This window comes from Caloenas nicobarica, chromosome 2 (assembly GCF_036013445.1).
Source record: "Caloenas nicobarica isolate bCalNic1 chromosome 2, bCalNic1.hap1, whole genome shotgun sequence".
Lineage (NCBI taxonomy): Eukaryota > Metazoa > Chordata > Aves > Columbiformes > Columbidae > Caloenas > Caloenas nicobarica.
In genome coordinates, this window is record NC_088246.1 from 86,240,809 (window position 1) to 86,260,310 (window position 19,502).

Sequence of the window (19,502 nt, forward strand, 5' to 3'; positions counted from 1 at the left end):
GCCTTTCTAAGGCCTCACAGCAGAGTTGGTGGGTTTGTCCTTGTCCCCATTTTTGAGTCATTGTGCATGTTATTGAAGAAGCTCCCGTGTCATTCCAGACCGCAATGGAAGTGATGCAGTTCAGCAAGGAGGAGGTGCGAGAAGTTTTGAGGCTGTTGGCTGGCATTTTGCATCTAGGAAATGTGGAGTTCATCACTGCTGGTGGGGCACAGGTGTCCTTTAAAACAGGTGAGAAGGTTGTGCTTCCTTGTTGTATGTAGATGTTTCTTGAGATTGTGAAGGTTATATTTATTGCTAGTGTATCTGACCATAGCAGGGACAAACAGTGGAAGGCTCTTACTGCTTTTTAGCACCTGTAAATGTTGATTAAAATGTTTTTTGGGTTTTTTTGACAGATAAAGCAAATTAGTTTGCTGCTGGATGCTAGGTCTTAATTAGGGAAGACCATGGGTACATACTTATTCCATAAATAGTAGTGAAATTCCATTTTAATCTAATTCCTTCTGTTGTGGTTTAACCCCAGCTGGCACCTAAGCACCACACAGCTGCTCGCTCACTCACTCCTCCGCAGGGGGATCGGAGGAGAATTGGAAAAGTAAAAGTGAGAAAATTTGTGGCTTCAGATAAAGACAGTTTAATAGGTAAAGCAAAGCAAGGAATTCATTCATTACTCCCCATCCCCAGGAAAGCAGGGCTTTATTGCACTTAACAGTTACTTGGGAAGACAAATGCCATCACTCTGAACGTCTCCTCCTTCCTTCTTCTTCCCCCAGCTTTATATACTGAGCATGATGTCATATGGTATGGAATATCCCTTTGGTCTGCTGGGGTCAGCTGTCCCAGCTGTGTGTCCCCTCCCAACTTCTTGTGCACCCCAACCTGCTCGCTGGTGGGGTGCTGTGAGAAGCAGAAAAGGTCTTGACTCTGTGTAAGCACTGCTCAATGATAACTAAAACATCCCTGGGTTATTAACAGTGTTTCCAGAACAAATCCAAAACACAGCTCCACATTAGCTACTATGAGGAAAATTACCTCTACCCCAGCCAAAACCAGTGCACTTCTTTGAAACATTCTCAAGCTGACAAAACATAAGTGCTCAAGCCTTTAACTGAGGTCACCACTGAAGGTATCTTGTGTTAGAGCTTTCAACACCTCAGTTACAAATCCAAAAGTACGTGCTGGTGTGTCTAAATATTGGGCTGGTGAGAATTTTAAATGTTTGTCCAAATACGGCAATGAAGCGTAGCATTACATACTGCTTTATATACAACATTACAGAAAAATTGCAATTTAAATTATGCATATAAGAAAAAAAAAATCATTGCTTTACTTTATCCTCATCATCCCTAGGGAAGCTGAAAGGCATTCATGTGGACACAGAGTGAATTACTCTTTGTATCATGGAAAATATGTTAGTGTAAGCAGTAGGTTGATTGAATCCTCCACGTGTAACACTAAGAGGAAAATAAATACTTGTTACTTACTTGTGATGAATTTTTACTGCTAAATTCTTTCGGTTGTGCATATTTATGATACTGTGGCTTTTCATGAGCAGCGAAAACATATCCTAGAGTTTCTGGTTGTGTTTTTATCTGTGGTCCAACTATCTCCTTCATTTTAGACACATCTTAAATGGTGGTAATAATAGTAATTGGTTTCATAGCCTTATACATTTGAGGAAGTATTTGCATTTGTCTCTTTATTTTGCCAGCTCTGGGTAGGTCTGCTGAACTACTGGGGCTGGACTCCACACAGCTAACTGAAGCGTTGACACAGAGGTCAATGATACTCAGGGGAGAAGAAATCCTAACACCTCTTAGTATACAACAGGTAAAGACATCTCAGTTTTGACGTGTTTTTTGGGTCCGTTAAATACATGGCTCAGACTTTGAGTCCAGTGAAATCACTGGCTGCTCAGGAGCAGAAGTTTAGATCATGAATCAGAGTTGCTTTCAAAAATGCTACATAGTTTTTTGGGAAGAGTGTAATTGGTTTCTATATAAATTTCTGTGTATCTCATCCTATCATTCTAGCTAGGGCTTGTAGCTTGGCTCTTGTTATTAAGTCTGATTGCTTACCATTTTTTTCCAAAATCAAATCATGTAGGCTGATACTTTTCATTACGCACATTTGTGTCAGGTAGGCGTTTTTGAAAGCAAAATAACTTTATTATTTACAAGAAGGGGATTAGAAAAAGGTATACATAACATTATGCTTGCCTCTAGAAAGGTCTAAATTAAGGTGTTATTTCCTAGCCCCTGTTTTCTTCCTCTGCACCTTAAGTCTATAATTTCCTATTTTTTGAGTGCTTTAGTTTTAAAATATAATTTTAAAGCCATGTAGGTGTACGTCTGTTATAACTTACACTGTCAAAGCTTAAATCAGGACTCTCTGTAGCTGTTAATACAATTGCTGTCAAGGTACATAGTAACACAGACCTGCTTGCATTATACCTTGCTTTATGCTGTGCAAGGGACACTGACCGGCAGAGTCTGGTAAATTCTCAGTTACAGGGGTGATTGATGTGTTTTGTGTTCTTTCGTTAATGCAGGCAATAGACAGCAGAGATTCTATGGCTATGGCACTTTATTCTCAGTGTTTCGCTTGGGTCATAAAGAAAATCAACAGCAGAATCAGAAGCAAGGAAGACTTCAAGTCCATTGGAATTTTGGACATATTTGGATTTGAAAACTTCGAGGTAGGTTTCAAAACTTTGTGCAGATGGATTGTGTGATATTTATGCTTCAACATTCTACATATCTTCGTCATCTTCTCTGGAACTTGATTATTAAACATGTTACAACTTAAAGCAGTTCCTTGTTTGCAAAGTAGAATATTTGGAGTCTGTGCATTTTTCAAAAATTCTTGTCTCTTCAGGTAAACCGTTTTGAGCAGTTCAATATTAACTATGCAAATGAAAAGCTTCAGGAGTATTTCAACAAACACATCTTTTCCTTGGAGCAACTAGAATACAGCAGGTAAGAGGTACAGGTGAAATGTGAAAGAATTTTTAAAATATCAGTGTTCACTTGAAATCTGGGTTCCCAGCTACCTTTACGTTCTTTGAAAATCTAGTCTGGGGCTGTGCATTTTTTAAAAGCAAGTCGATATTGCTGTATTTTCCAAGAAAAATCCAGCAGCTCCTCCTATTTCTGTATTTAAAATATTTTCTTCATACTTGTCAATGAAAAGGCTCTCCTTCTGTTTTTTAGGGAAGGACTAGTTTGGGAGGATATTGACTGGACAGACAATGGAGAGTGCTTGGATCTTATTGAAAAGGTAATAAAGAATTTGATACCGGTACCTACTTCTAGTTTTTATTCTGAGATAATATGTTTTTAAAACACTTGCCAACACAAAGAACACATGAAGAGAATGGTGACTCTTTCATGTTTAAGTAGTGATCTTTCAGTCACATTGTTTTCATGTACGGACATGTTCTACATTATATTGTAAGCTCAATATACACATCTTTCATTGTTTTAAATTATAGCAGTATACAAAAGCAATATTTGGAGATGAATAATAAGAATAGAAAGAGGGAGCAGAAAAAATGACAGTCTCTTGCTCCTGTAATGTCTTTTCATGGGATGTGAATAATCGTCATTTGTTGCCTGCCAATTTTTGCTTCATCTATAATTTTGTTTGTGCTCTTATTTGTACTAAGGGAAGATGCCAAAGAGCATGAAGTTTCTGCAGAGTTTTTGGTAGGATCGTTAGCGGTGACAGGCAGATGAGGTCTAATTTCACCACCTAGAACTGATAACTCTGGCTGGATGACAAAGCCGAAGGGATGTATTTTTTTCATCTGTGTTCACTTCTGCCAGCAGTACAAGCAGCGTGAGTTTATCTCCGCAGTGGGGAGCGTGGCCGCCGGAGTTCAGGCGACCGCAGCGGCTCAGGGCAGCGGGCAGGGGATCCAGCTGCCAGGACGTGACGGCTGCCAGAGCACTGGGGTTTGTCAGGAGCTGCTCTGCGCCGATGGGAAGTGGCTTATGAAAATGTGCACCTGGAGAACTGTGTTTTTCTGAGAGGCTATATCAACCTGAAGCGTGCTGGATACATTCATTGACTGCGGGGTAGCTTGCTTTATTTGCAGCCTCTTCTAATATGAGAAGCAGGGAACATCAAAGGAGATTACACAGAGGCATATGCAAAGCTAAGGGAGGTTGTGTTTCACGCAGTGTGGAGTTAAACTGTGTGTCTTTTGATGTGCCTCTGGGTGCTAAAAGTTTGCATTGGTTCAACAAGTAAGTAGATTATTTTATGTAAGAAAAATTTTTGAAAGGCTGTTTACACAAACTCCTCAGATTTAAGGAACTCCTGATCATTGGAGATCTTGGAGGCTGGGGTTATATATTCTGGGGCAATCTCATTGTATGCACCTAAAAACTCCGTCAGGGGAACTGTTGCTTCTTCCAGTAGCTGCTTTTTCTTTATTTTGCCCATATATCATATTTTGCCCATGTATCATATGCTGTACGTTTCAAAAGGAGCGTTGCCGGAAAAACAGGGTTGCAGTCCTCTGTGAGAGTGGGCTTTTAGTCATGTACAGCTGGTTTTGCGCCTCTCTGCACACAATAACTTCAAGAACTTTGTAGGTTTTTCAAACTGTGGAGAAGGTCTGTGTCCATCTGTGCACTAATTCATCTTATGCCTGTTCTTGCTGTTGTAGAAACTGGGCCTGCTGGCACTCATCAATGAAGAGAGCCATTTTCCTCAAGCTACTGACTCCACCTTGCTGGAGAAGTTGAATACCCAGCATGCTGTACGTGGTGTTTTGCTCATGTATTCTATGCAAATACGGAGGGTCTTCTGTAGAAATTCATGGTTCATATATATATATAAAATGAAGTATTCATCTTGATGTAATTTACCAAAAGGTTGCTGTTTCCTCCGTCTGGATTAGTGTTACCTTTATTTGTGATCCTAGAATTATTTTTGAGAATTTCTGGGATACGAGCATATGTCTACCAATCTTCATAACTGCCAGTTTAAGACAGAGCCTTCTTTTTCAAAGTGTCTTTAATAGATGGTTCTGCCAGATGGGTTCAGGATTAGTATAATGCCTTTTTAGATACTATAAATCTGTTATTACTGCATTTGAAGCAGCCCAGACTAACAAATCCTATTATTGTTATAAGTTGGTTGTTTGCTTTTGGAGCACTAATCTTTCATGGAATTCACTGGGAGACAAGGGTTTGTTTAGATCTGGGTTGAGAGGATAATGTGATCCTTTATATCATTCCACGCCCTGACCCCCCCAAAATATTTTTCTCTTTTCTTTCACCTCCACTTAGAACAATCCATTTTATGTAAAACCAAGAGTTGCCGTTCACAACTTTGGAGTGAAGCACTATGCTGGGGAGGTAATTTTCTTTTCTTTATTTGCCGAAATTATTCCAGGCAGAGTTTTCATTAGCTTAATTTTACCCTGAGGCTGCTCAAAATTAACTGAAGTGCTCTGGTCCCTCAGTGCTTTTTACAGCACCGCTGTTGTGAGAGGTGCCCAATTACTTGGCTTGTTGTTTGAACCAGCTCTGTTTCCTGCTAGGTCCAATATGATGTCAGGGGGATCTTGGAGAAGAACAGAGATACTTTCAGAGACGATCTCCTGAACTTGTTACGTGAAAGCAGGTACGTTTCTGCAATTTTCATTTAGGGGTGTCATATCTCCTAGTTCTGCCAGAGTTTGAATACGTTAGATGTAGCATAGCATCAGACCTTGACAGAGTAGAAAGGAGCATGGAAGGATTATTAGAGGTACGTGTAAGAAGATATGACTTGAAAATGGTTCTCACTAAGTTGGGTTTTCCCACATGGTGCAGTAATTCATCCCCATTCAGTCCAGGGGGTTGGTAGAGAGCTCACTTGCTACTCATAGGCAGTGTGCATGCATGGGGTTTTTTTGCTTCACACGCAGCCTGATTTGCTTGTATTTCTGGCTTTCCCTAATTTGGGTGAAAGCTTAGTGTCAGAGACCTACCACAGTGCAAATTCCCACACAGTAATTGCTTAAAAGGGAGAATTTCTTTAAAGATTTATGTTACCGAAAGTCTGAGTTTGGATGTCTTTGGTACCTGCATGCCTTTTGTCATTCTGCTGTGGTGGGTGCTCTGTGAGCCGGAGCGGTACCACGTCCCTTTCTGTAGGTGTATGACTGAGACTTCAGGACACACAGCGAGGTGACAGAGGAGGACGGAGCTAAGCCTGGGTGTCACCGTCTTGGCCACAGCCCTCACCCATCCTGCCTCACTGTGGGAGTTGCTTGCTTGTTAATCTCTTAAGCCCTTCTGTGCAGGGGAAACTTGGATAAGCATTTCCCTCTGTGTGTTGTTTGTTCTGGTTTCATGATGTCTCTGACATAGCATCTGTCAATTGAAGTATGTAGGTAAAAGTAATAAACGAGATAAAGCTGCTGGGCCTGGCTTTGCTCTTGCACCAACGTCTGTCTGGAGCAACTCCATAGAAGTTAAAAGATCTGCGTTTCTGTAGAGTGGTAAGAGGAGGATAGCAGGCTGATAGTGCGGCAGACTGCTGGGATCTGAAAGTGAAGTTCTTGTGGGTGGTTATTTTGTGTTACAGCCCCAAACAAACGGGAAGTCTAGTTTTTTAGTCTTTGTCCAGGTACAGTTCCCATTACAATTAGCTGGAGTTTTGGTTGAGTGGGTGGAGGAACTTCACACTTCTTTTCCCTACTGATGTGGTGGCAGGGGAGAGGACAGAACCTCTTTGTTTTGTTTTATTTTGTTTTGCCTTATTTTGGTTTGGGTTTTTTTTTTTTTGTTTCTTTGCATAAATTCTTCAAAGGCAAAATCTATAGTTTATTAAAAATTGTTGAGAAAATCATTAAGTTTTTTTTTTTCTGTGGAGGAGCTTCTTTTCAAAAGACAGTGCTTTCCTTGCATTCTATAGTGGTAAACCTTGCAGTCTGTTAAGATATACTTTAGAGATTTTCTTTTTCCTTCCCATTTCAGTCTTGATTTCATCTATGATCTGTTTGAACATGTCTCAAGTCGCAACAATCAAGACACCCTTAAATGTGGAAGCAAGCACCGGAAACCCACTGTCAGTCTCCAGTTCAAGGTTAGTTAATGTGTTGTCTCTGCTCTGTAGCTAATCAGTGATTGATAAATCCTATTCAGTAAAGAACAGTTGCAGATTAAAACAGGCAAAACTTCAGCATCAAAACATGGCTGTCTCTTCTGTGAAACTGCACTTACTAATCAACTGATTGACGATAACTTCAAGCAGAAACTAACCTTTGCATCACACCACCTGCACGAAACTCCCGTTGCTTTCCCCTTGCCTATTTGTCCTTATTTTAAAGCTCATCTGCGAAGCTGGTCAGCCTAGTCCCCGTTTTTCTTTCTAATCTAAAACCAGCCACGAAGTGGCACAAAGCCTTACAGCAGTGCTGTCTGCTTAAAAAAAAGAAGTACTGAATAAATACCTCATTAAGGTGTTGCCTTGCTTTTTAGCTTAAAGTTTAGAAAGCATTTTCATTAAACACCTTTTTATGAGGCTTTATAGCCCTGCCATCAAAAATGGCATCAAATTGAAATCTAGCATAAAGTCTATCTTCAAATTATGTAAAACAGAAAGATTGGCACAAAACCTTCTCTAAATTGCGTAAGTACAAGTCTGGATTAGTTGTCTTTCATTTTGTTTGAATTAATATACATTTGTGCTGTTCATTCACTTTTACTTAAAAAGGGAGCAGACTCAAACTCCTTGAGGGCAGATTTTCTCCTAACAGGCTATTGCAGACAGAATAGCAGGGAGTGTGTGCTGGGGCACACACCGTGTCTTTTCTTAAAAAACACTAATGTTATTTTTCCTGGACAGCTTGCTCTGTGCTACCGTCACTCATCTTGGACAATGCCCACTTGTTGTGATGGAGTGGTGGTGTTATTTGCTAGCTCTCTGGGGTAGCAGAAGGTACTATTTCCACTTAGTCATTTGTACCTGTGAAAAGTAGACCTTTAAGATATTACTATATAAAAATTGGTCATATTTTTGCACACACTTTGCAAGGTAGAACATAACACAGAGTTCCTTATAGTCTCAGTCAGAGCCCCCAGGCAACATAAAGCATGATAAAACATGAAATCAAAACTCTTATCTAAAGCTGCAGTAACTGGCCGTTGACCAGCCAAGCTGCTTTACAAGAGGTTGACCTTCACATCATCCTGTTCCCAAAGAATTAGGTTGAGTGGTTTTTTCCATGTTTTAAAGCCTTCCAGGGATTAGTCCATCTCATTTCAACTGAAGATAAGAACTTTACCTTCACAGTTTTATTCTCATGATAGGTTGGTTAACTCTTCTTTTCATTTGACAGCCTGTCTAATGCGGGCCTGGGGGTGAGGATAGCTGAGCTTGGACACCATCTGCTCCAGCCTATTGCTTAAAGCAGGGCAAACTTCAGACTAGCTCGTCACCTGACAGTGACTTAGAGGCATGCAGCACTGTGTAGAATTGGGCTGTCTGTACCACAGATGAATGTGAAAACAGATTAAATCATTTTTGTTTAGACTGACCAACTTTCCAGTCTCTGTAAGTAGCAGCCCTTGTTGCTGAAAGTCTGAGAACTGGCTTGGTTGCCTGTAAATGTTGTAAGTTCACACAGTTTTAATACAGATGAAACCTTTACTTTTTGAAGCTGCAAGTGTTTGTTTCTGCGTGAAAATATTTGTCTTTGTATATTCTGGATGTTTAATGTTTGCTACATAGGCTGGCAAAGGCAAACGAACCACAAACGAACCACAGAACTATTGTTTTATGTTCCCAGTCACTTCACTGTTTGCTCCCTTTGCTCTGTACCAGCTCCTGCGCACAGCCACAGTTCTGCCTCTTGCCTTTATCACTTCGTGTTTAGTCATCAAGAAAGCCCTTGGTTTGCCTATTAAAGCAAGAATTTGTTGCAACAGGCTGCCGTTGGCAGTTTCGCTCCAAAATATATGGTGGGACACACTGTGCTCCTGCTTTTAAAAAGTGAGTTTTCTGTCTTCTTGGCAGCCTGCTCTGTATTCTCTCCACTGCCTGGCACCCCATGCCACTTTTGAGGGGTGAAACATCATCATTGCTAGCTTTCTGGGCTCTTCAGAGCAAGACTTCAGTTTAAAATGGTTTATCATACTTAATGATACAAAATGACGCAAGTTGGAATAAGATATGGAATGACAACTCGGGAGGGAGAGGGGTGGATGTGTAATTAAAGTAATAGTCATAAAAGGACTGAGGGGTTTTCGTGATTTTCATCTCCCGGTTGAGGTTCAGACAACTGATAGTCTGATGTATATTGGGTCACTCAGAGTTTTAAAACTCAGAAAAAAAAAAAAATCTAAGTTTTTTTACACTGAACCTTATAATCTCACTTTGTATCGTTAAAGGCAATTTACTATCACATGAAATAACTGTGAAACTGTCTGCTTAATGCTGTTGGAATTGTCTTTCAGTAAGATGTCTATCCTTTACTCAATTTTTGTGAATTTTGGCAGCCACGTGTGTTCTAAAATCCAGTTTTGATAAAACAGTGCTACTGTATTCTAAAGTAACTATTTTTTTCTGAAATAATTAACTTTTTTCCTGCCCTCTTGTTGACTTACGTTTATTATCAAGAGTATCCTTTTAGCAAGAAAGGTTGAGACCTCACAAGAGAGATGAACTCCCTGTGCACAAAATGCTGCCAATGGCAAGGAAAATGGAAAATGAGTGGGTATGGGGTGGTTGAAATAAGAAGAGAAAATCAGTTTTTGTGGGTACTTCAGTTTTACCTTAGACCCCTTAACCTTCCTTTTGACTTGCTTGAGCTTAGTGATTTGGGAATGTGGATCCTAAGTCTTAAGCACTCGTTCAAAAGATCCCTGAAACAGCAGCTTTCCAATTTGGTGTTTCTTTATGGGCAGTTTTCCTCACATCGATCTGTATATCTTGTTCGCTGTAAAACAGTGGTGAAAGCTTTGGTCAGAAGGGCCCACGGAAGAAAAGGAACATGCCCAATAGTGATTCTGTATCGTCAAAAGCAAGAGCTTACAACGTAATTTCTGGTGTGCACCACTAGGTGCTGCAGTTAGATGTTGCCTGCAATGCTGAGCTGCAAGAGCTTTTCTGGGGTATGTTGCTTGTATTAAAAGTCGGCTGCTGAAGTGCTGTCTCCTTTCTCCCTGTGTTTTAGGAATCGCTTCATTCTTTAATGGCGATGCTGAGTTCTTCAAATCCATTCTTTGTTCGGTGCATCAAGCCCAATATGCAGAAGGTAAGATTTAAAATCGCACCCGCCTTTTCTGTACATCTCAGGCCTAACCTTCCACTGCCTGTCTGGTTATTTACAGCTGTGTGAAGCAGAGGGTAGCATTCTTCACTGACTTTGTAAAGGCTTTGTAGGGTGAAGGCACTGGAAAAGGCTTTTGGTGGGTTTTTTGGTTTTGTTTTGTTTTGTTTTTTTTAAAGGCAGGCCATGTCTTTGGGCACCTTTTTAATAGTCATTGCTCACAGCTCTGAGAAATGACTGGTTCTAAGGATGATTATAAAAGGAAGGTAGAAGACTGCGCTGCACAGTTGGCAACTCTGTGAGAACCTTTGTAGGAAGAAAATGTCAAAACTGCGAAGTTTGTTTTAAATCACTAGAGGCAGTGAATGGTGTTGCATGTAGAAAAACTAGTGTGAATGACTGACTCTCATCGCACTCTTAGTCTTTCAGTTTATGTACAGTTCTAGGTGTCTTCATGCTGGCTGTTTTGTTCTGCTACGGAACTATGTTGTTAAAAGAGACTTGGAAACCAAGGATTACTGTAGCAATTTATCTTTTGAGTCATAGATAATGAAAGGCAATGTCAAGACTTTAGGTATGTTGGAGGGCTCTCTAGAAATGAAGCAGTAATCATATAGTAATTGCTGGAATTAGTATTGTTAGCCTAGTACTGATATTCTGGGGTTTTGCACTTCTGTCTTTGGCTTTATAGACTGTTATTCAGGTATGGTCTGCTTATGTCAAAAATGCAACAGGCAGAGGTGCTAGCAAATCTGGTTTATGATTTTCACATGGCAACTTACAAATAGGTGACTTTGATATAAATCCAGTTTTACGTGTTACATTTTTCTGGGATATCTGGTTAATCGGGACACTAACGCATCAAACCAGGCAGATTGCATTGCAGGTTTTTGTGTTATCTGGATGGTACATCCTTGGCTTTACATGTTTTCAGTCGCTAACTCTTCAGTCTGCTTTTGCACTGTTACTCGTGGTGTGTCAAATAACGTGCAGATCGTGGGCACCTTAGCAAGAGGGAACAGCCTGGAAGTGAGTAAGACCTGCTCTCTGCCTCCTGAAGTGGCTGGTGCTCTGAGGTTTGCAGCCACCAGGTAGCCAAACCCCCATGGGTGACAGCAGCCGGGGTCTGTGAGCCCGTGTGTGTAGCAAAGCCCCTCATCACTCAGGGAGGGCAGTTTTGTAAAGCTTGTTTTCTTCCCTGCTCCTGTTTCTGCCTGGAGGCCCCATGACCTTTATAAAGCCCACCTGCTGCCGCTGGAGTGTAAGAAGAATTTCCATAGCTCACGTGTTTTCCTTGTTTGTCCTTTTGCATCCAAGTAAGGCTCATCTCCACAGTACCAAAGTCACAAGGATTTGCCATGGTTGATGCAAGAACCAGGCGCTTGTTGCATTTCCATAGCAAGGAAACCACTGCGTTCCCACTCCCGTGTTCCTTGTTGCTCTACCAGTCTTTTTCCCACTAGAATACACCATGTCTGAGAAATTTGGCATATGCTACTGTATCTGCACATATATTTTACTATCATTAAAACAAAGTTCTCACAGAATTAGCAGCTGTGCAAGCAGAAGGAGCTTGAGACAGCCTCAGTCTCAGGAAACCACATCTAATTGCAGGAGTGCATGCAGGAACAGATTGGAAAATCCCTGTAGACAATCCCTTTCAAAGTACGTATAAAATGTCCCTGAAATCTTAAACAAAAAAGTTTGTCCTTGTTTTCAATTTGCTTTAATTTTATTGCAAATTTAACTTGATTCAATGGCTTTACCAAACAAGAAATCCTATTCGAAGAACAAGACTAGAGAAAAGGGTCACACAGTTTACCTGCTGTAGCTGATTCAGTGGAAGACTTGATGGAAAATGAGAAGGAAAGTCACATATAGTACTTGTTGATGGCATTCTTCGCCCAGGGATGTGTTCTCAAAATGCATTTTTGGGATTCACTGTTTCAAGTTTTGTTCGCTGTGCACTGCCTCCTGTTCCCCTCATGTCTCACAGGAATGGTGGTTTTTAGTGCCAGCCTTGTGACGTTATTGGTGTTGCTCCTTCTGCAACGATGCAGGTACAGAAGCGGGCACATGAACGGTATTTGGCTTCTCTGTAGCTCAGCTGGGTTCTGTGGATGCACATCATGTTAAACATTTCATAGTTTATCGTGTCATACAAATTGTTACTTCTTTTCAGTTAGACAAAGCAAAATAAGGTGAGTCAGTTTGCATAGCTCTGAACCAGCACGGCTCAGAGATGTGTGAGCTGTGCATGGACTACCAGCGATTACCGCATACATGACTCACTGCAGGGCTGGTTAGAAACATAACTGCTTGAAACATTCAGGTGAGCCGCTGAAAAGGAGAAATTGTGGTTGAAAGAAAGTAAAAATCTTCACTGACTGTTTTCCTCTGTGTTTTCCATCCATCATTTTTACTCTGCAGTGATAGTAATGTGGAGTGATAAAACATCACTCTTGAAAAAGTACTTAAGCAGCACTTGCCAAATAACAAATGATGTGAAAGAAATGGGGTTTTTAATGGAAAGCTGGACCGGAGAGACTCAGCAAGGGGAGGGTAGAAGTTGTGTTATCAGGAGCCTTTCAAGCTACTCGTTGCTCACTGGGTTGGGTCTGAATAGGTGACACACCTATTGGTGAGCATCCTCTGTAACTCTGGAGGGGAGGAGGTGGTGGCGCTTGAGAGCTGTTTTACTCTGGAAATATGCTTGAATTCTGTAGGTGAATGACATTCAGCAGAGGGAGGACAAATTGAAGCCTTTGAAAAGCAGAGCATGCAGCAGACAGTACTTCCTTTGCTCTTCTAGACATTAAAGTGTATTCATGTTGGATAAGAGATGTGATAATTTACAGTAATTATTTGATTTTTTTAATTGATCAAAAGCCTAATTTAAGATTTGTTACAGTGACAAGCAAAAAAAATTCAGCATATGCAGTAAACCACTGAGCATTTACATGTCAAACGGCATCTACACTCATTAGTGCAGTTTCCTAAAGGGAGCACACAGAGTACGTGACCTTTTGCCACAAGCCATTTCAGCGAGCAGGCAGAAGAACAGAGGACCCATTAATGTTTTTGAGACCCCCAAACAATCAGTGTATCTGTTTTCACAGTTTCCAGTCTGTTCTGAACTAGCCATAATGTGGAAACTTTTCCACTTGGTATGCTTAATGATTATTTTCTGCTAATGAAGGGTCTTTCTCCTCAACTCCACTTATCTTCAGTGCAGCTTGCGCAACTACGTATTGTTTCATCCCGTGGAACTTTGACACATCTTTCCCTGTTTCTTGGACTGATGTTTCTTTTCTTGCCTCTTGTTCTATCTGAGAATGATTTCTCCCTGCAACCCTGCCTTTTCTGGTCTCCATCTATCCTTTTTGTGCGTCTTAAATTAAAACAAACAAACAAACAAAACCCACTAAAGCCAACAACACCACCACACACACAAAAAACCCCCCACAACTGTCTCTTTAAACCAAGGTACGACCATTGCTACAGCTCTCAGCTGAATGTTTCTTCCAGCTTGCTGCTGCTGCTGAAGTTGCCAAGCCTTGGTGCTGCTCAGGAGACAGTTCAGGGTAAATTTAAGATCTGAACTTTCAATGCAAGCTACTTCAGAAGCAAAAATTTTCCTGTTGGCCAGAAGGAGCCGGCCTCAGGCAGATTTGCTCAAGTGCCTTCTCCAGTTTCCTTCTTCATTTAGGATTTTTCTTCAGAAAATATATTGGCACAAACATAGCACACGGCATAATATTGGCGTATTCATTGTGAGTGACCCCCACCTCCAGCATCAGCATCTGTGCTGGTCTCTTAAAACCTCAGTTGTAATTCCCTGTCTTTGAGACTTCAACAGGCTCAGATGTGGTTGTTCTCTCCTGCATGTACCTAGGTGCATCCACTTCTCTTTGGTTACAGCTCTAAGTCCGGTTTGGTCCTGACAGGCAAAATCCTGGCTTCATTAAAGTTGACACAGAATGTTTGATATAGACAAGAATTTCACTTTTGTTTTTTTGTTGGTTGCTGGTTTGTTTTGGGGGGTTGTTTTGGGGTGGTTTTCTTTTTGGTTTTTTAAACCTGTGTTGGTGTGTGCCACCTGAACAGGATTGCAGGGTCTTTACTCAGCTCCTTGCCTGCTCACTTATTGTCTGTCTTGTTTCTCTGTTGCAGTGATGATCTTGCCAGTGGTAAGATAAAGCCACCTTCTCTGAAGCTTGGGAGCTCTGAAGGGGCAATTCTGTTTCTCTTCAGGTTTTTTTTTTCTATTAATTTAACTAGGTAAGGTAAAGAAATGAGACAAAATTAAACCTGTATTGTAAACCTACTGCAGGGTAGAGGTTACAGGGAGCAACAGAAAAAGTGAACCTGGACATAACTTTGCAATTCAAAGGAAGACTGGTAGAAAAAGGTCTGTAATAAATTCTGTGAGGTTTACTGCTGCTTAGGAGTCTTATCATGCTCCATATTCGTTCTGGGAAAATTACTATCAAGGCAATAAGATTGCTAACATCACTTCCGGGGACAGAGCCATTTAAAAGGATCAAGGTATGGCTGTTGGCACCGGCAATATACTTTGAGGTATAGGTCATTAATAGCCATGAGACAGCCTGGAATAGCAAGCAGTATGTCCCCTAGTACAAAATAAGATGCAAACATATTTCACTTGATGTCTGAATTAAACTTGTACTCTTAAAATAGCTCTGAATCATTACAAACATAAGTGTAGCATGATACCAACCTAAATACCAGTTAGAGGTACAGCTCAGGAACGCAGTACAAAGAGAGAATGAGAGACCAGCTTGGCTCCAGCTGCGAGGATGATTGTGTGCAGGGTGTGGAGCAGGTACAAGTTCAGTGAACGCACTGCGTGAACTGGTTGTCAAGCTGGAATTGCAATATTGTCATATTGAGACTGCATAAATTACTGAGTTTACCTTGTAGAGAAATTTTTTTTGCAGAAATACAGATAAGGACAGTGCAAGTCTAATGCCACTACATTGAGAACAGCACTGATATAAAACCTTGAAAGATGCAGAAAAGGAGGCTCTGAGCTTCGAGGATATTGTACTATACCTTCAGCACAAGATTGCTAAGCATCTGGATAAAACTTCACTTTTTCGAAGCCTTTATTTTAAAAAATTATCCTTAACAAAGTGGTCCAGCTTCAAACTTCTGTGCACATCCCACTGCAGTTGTATACCACGCATGTGCTTTATACACCAGCCTCAGTCACTCAGCAGACTCTGGGTCTCCTTACTGGGGAGCAGATACCTTTGTGGGTTTTTAAAGATGCGAAGCCCAGCAGTTAAAAGCTAAAAAGTGATAGGCCCTAAATTGAGATGTCTTTATGGTTTCCTCACGCAGTTGCAGAGCCTAGGGGTAGCCCTTCTGCAGTGAAGCTGGTTCTTTGGTGCTGGGAGCTAGCAGATCATAGGGTAAATTTGGCTCTCTATCCAGAAGAAAAAGGGAATAGAATACCTGATCATCACGTTAATAGCTACTCTGTCCTACTTCAAAAGTAAAGGGAATAGATTATATGGCCGTGGTGCAGCTACTGGGGATGTGCAGTACTACCTGTAGAAAGTTAAGGTCTAGTAGCATTAATTTACATCTGTATAAGCAGCTCATGTATGAGAGATCCTTAGTGCCTATTTTAAAAGTCTCTCTTTAATCTCAGTTGTTCTCAGTAATACTTGTTTTAAGGCGGCTTTCTGGCTGCCGATTACTGCTGCCATTGCTTCTGGAGGAAGCGGAACCGCAGGCTCTGAGCGCAGGTGGGGCTTGCCGGGGCTGCCTGGGTCAGGCTCAGGGAGCTGCTGGTCAGGCTCATCCTTTGGGAGGAGAGCAACAGCGTGTTCACCCCATCTCGCAGGCCAACAAGTGCATGGGGCCAAATACAAACTATTTATCCTCAGCCCTTTAACTAGCTCGTAAGACTTTATTGTTTGTAATCAGGAAGGCAGAGTCATAAGATATGGCATCGTGCCCGGCCAGCGCCACTTAATTCAGCTACCTGGATCTTGTTGCCTTGGGTTTTGCCGAATTACATAGCTTCAAATCAAGACTTGTGGAGTATGTCCCAGCTGCATCATTTTCTGGCACATCACTTGAGTAATTAGGTCAGGCACTAGAAGACTCCTGAGGTAAAAGTGATGAGGAAAGTGGGTGTGAGGACAGCAGTTGCTCCTACTCGCGAAGCGCCGGCAGTGATGTGCCGGCAGTGTGGATCTGAATCCCGGGCTGAAAGAACAAGACGATTCCTGCAAGGAGTTCTGTGCTGCACAGGCAGTGCCTGCCTGCTGTCTCGCCTCCAAAAGATCGCTCCCATCACTTCGGCAGTGCAGCGTGTGGTTGTGCTGCCCGGGAGCCACTGGGTTGTCCCTTTGTCCCCATCTCAGAGCATCGCTGCTTGCTGGGCTGAAGTAGGTCATTCCTCTCTCCGGGCAATCACCCAGACAGGCATGTCCTTCTTCTTCATCAAGGTTGGTTGTTTACTGAACAGGGCTGACTAGGCATCCCTTTGGTAAGAGTTTGTCTTTAAGAGACTGTGGTGTGAGGGGTTTTAAAATTGAGGTGTCAAAGGCTGGGAAAAGAGAGCTGGGATGGGTTGCTGCCAGGGAGGGAGCAGGCGCTGCGCGGTAAAGGTTGCATCAAGCTCCAGGCAGCGCAAGCGAACAGATTTTTGCATGTTTTGCAGCACGTACGTGCACAGTTGCCAGATTTCCCAGAAAGACTCTGGTACGACTTTGGTAGAACTCTGTCCACGAGTGGTGGGAGTCGGTTTTGGGTCTCAGATAGTACCTGTGGCAGTGTGCTGTTGTGAGCATGTTGGGGGGGCACGCGTGGGGAGCAAATGCTGCTTCGGTAGGGACTTGGGAGGAGGTGTCCCGAAAGGCAAAATACCAGAACAATTCCAGGGAAAAAGAAAATGCCTGGGGGTGAGGTGTTTTTCCAGTGCAACGCTTGCCTGCTGTGTAGGTAATTCTTTCTGAATAGGTAAGTGTAATATTTAGAAGTGAGAAGAATTTTGTCTGCTGCAGCAATTGGTCAGTCTGAGGGTCTTACCGCCTCTGGCTGACTACAAGCACTGCAATAATTCTGCATTTTGTGCCACCTGGTGGATTTTTTGGTTTACTAATTTCTTCGTATATGATTGTGAGACATGGATGGGCATTTGTGGATCTGCAACTACTGATCTCAAGTCAGAAGTATTTGCTTTTTACAAATACTGAGCAGAGAACTTGGCTTTTCTTCCCTCTTGTGCACTCTACCAAGTATTTGAATTGCAAGCATTGTCATGCAAATGTATGCACAGAAAAAGTGTGTACTTTGTCAAGCTTTGGAAGCTTTCTTTTTTAACTACAACGACAAAAAAAAAATCCCCCCACATCTCTAGATGGCAATTTACATTCAAATCCTGTTTGCTGTGTTCTCATGGTAACTACACCAAGGGCATATGCACAGTCCATGATAAATAGCCCTCCTTAGAGCTCCGAAAGCATCGCTGCGGTACGGAGTATTGTTCGCTAGCAAAAACTTTAACCTTCATAACTTCCTTGCTAAACTGTGCCTTAGGGCATTTTGTGCATTTTGTCTCTTAAGGTTTAGGAATTTGTTGGCTGTGAAATATATTTACATTCTTGATGCCTATAAGGTGAGATTAGCCCTCATGTCCTGTTCGTCAGGAATATCTGCAGCGATTGCTGTAGAGCCAGCCCTCGCCAGGCTTGACTTCCTTTGAGTAGCAGCAGGAATGAATTAAGCAAGTACAGCCAAAGATATCACATGAAAGACTTGAAATACCAGCGAGCTGAAGAAAGCCCCATTCTGTGCATGTCTGTGTGTGTGTGCGTAGCTGCAACTGCTAAAGATTCAGTTTTTCACAATGGGCGAACACTGATGGGTGAAAAAGCCTTAAAAGGTAAGGGGTTCAACTCATGCAGGTTTTTTTATGATTTCAATCTTGCATACTTAGAGGTGCAGCGGACTTGTAGAAAGAGAAAAGAAAGTGTCTGGAGTTTGGCTGAGCAAAATGTTTATGGGCTTGTATTTTCTTTTCAAGAGAGTAAATGCATGCAGAATCAAGTTTATGAAAAAAAGACTAAATTTACTGGTCTAGTCGTATTTTCAAAAGCCAGAAGAGCTTTGCTGCCAAGTAGTCTGCTTTAATAAATCACACTCTGTTTGAAAGTTAAAGGGGTGATTGTTCACAGAGCAGGGAAGAAGTCAGCAGTAGTAGAGAGCTGTGTGTGCAGAGCGGGGAAGATGTGTGTTGTAGTGATGTGCTGCTTTCTGGAGTAGGATCTTTTCTGTTGTTCGGCGATCTGTGGCACAGATTCAGGAAAAACAGCTTCGTAAAGTTTAGGACTGTAGTATTCCTGTAATTTATTAAGGCATAAGGCATGGCTGTAGTTTTGCTTTGATTACATGGTAAGAAAGCGATGCTGCAGACAAGTGTGTTTGGGAGTCAGGGGAGTCCAGCAAGAGATCTGCAGCACCCAAAAGTCTAAATTAATGTTATAGTTTTACTGGAGAAACTTGATGGGGCGCATTTGAGACAGTAATTCTTTTGCCATAGAAATACAGGAAACAGAATATGCCTGAAAAAAAAAAAATAATTGCAGCGGTAATGGAAACAATATCATAACAGCAGTGTATTTTGGCTTTGTTTGCTGTATCAACTACCCCGTTCTGCCCCTGATGAAAAACCCCCCAACCCAGCAGATAAAATAGCTCTGTTCTTCACCGCTGGTTGCCTTTGCTTCTGGGATCTGCATTTTTCTCTTTGCTTTCCCACTTAAAGAGCTTGCCTCTGCAAACATTAGTATTCAGCCACAGGGTAGAAAATTAGTTTAAAATTGCTTGAGAGAACCTGTTATGAAGGGAATGGGTTTGATCCTGCATCACTGACATCTATGGGAGTTTTATTCTGGTCTCAAGAAGAGCAACCCTGGATTTGCCTTGCAAATGTAGGTGGAGGAAGTATGATCTGATAAAGTGCCTATGGGACTGGGAATGGGGGCTCTCATAACTTGCAGTTGTTCTTTCACTGATGATGAGATGTGTCCTTTTAAACCCCAAGTGGTAACAGTGGAGGTTGGTCAAAATGTAGGTTTTTTGTTGTGTGGAACATCAATTATATGTATTCAGTATTTCTTTTGCTAAAACTACTTAGTTTGAAAAAAAGATAAGATTTGGTTTGTTTGTCTTTTGTTGGCTTACTCAA

General features: G+C 41.7%; 1 protein-coding gene across 1 annotated transcript in view; it reads left to right on the forward strand.

The window, feature by feature from the left end:
- Nucleotides 1-19,502, forward strand: part of MYO10 (myosin X) — a 159,504-nt gene that overhangs the window by 95,865 nt on the left and 44,137 nt on the right. The window contains exons 10-19 of the mRNA XM_065627669.1: nucleotides 99-228; nucleotides 1,712-1,830; nucleotides 2,552-2,698; nucleotides 2,878-2,978; nucleotides 3,213-3,279; nucleotides 4,676-4,768; nucleotides 5,301-5,369; nucleotides 5,555-5,637; nucleotides 6,978-7,086; nucleotides 10,178-10,258. Coding sequence (XP_065483741.1) covers nucleotides 99-228; nucleotides 1,712-1,830; nucleotides 2,552-2,698; nucleotides 2,878-2,978; nucleotides 3,213-3,279; nucleotides 4,676-4,768; nucleotides 5,301-5,369; nucleotides 5,555-5,637; nucleotides 6,978-7,086; nucleotides 10,178-10,258 — 999 coding nt within the window. The remainder of the gene's footprint in view (nucleotides 1-98; nucleotides 229-1,711; nucleotides 1,831-2,551; nucleotides 2,699-2,877; nucleotides 2,979-3,212; nucleotides 3,280-4,675; nucleotides 4,769-5,300; nucleotides 5,370-5,554; nucleotides 5,638-6,977; nucleotides 7,087-10,177; nucleotides 10,259-19,502) is intronic.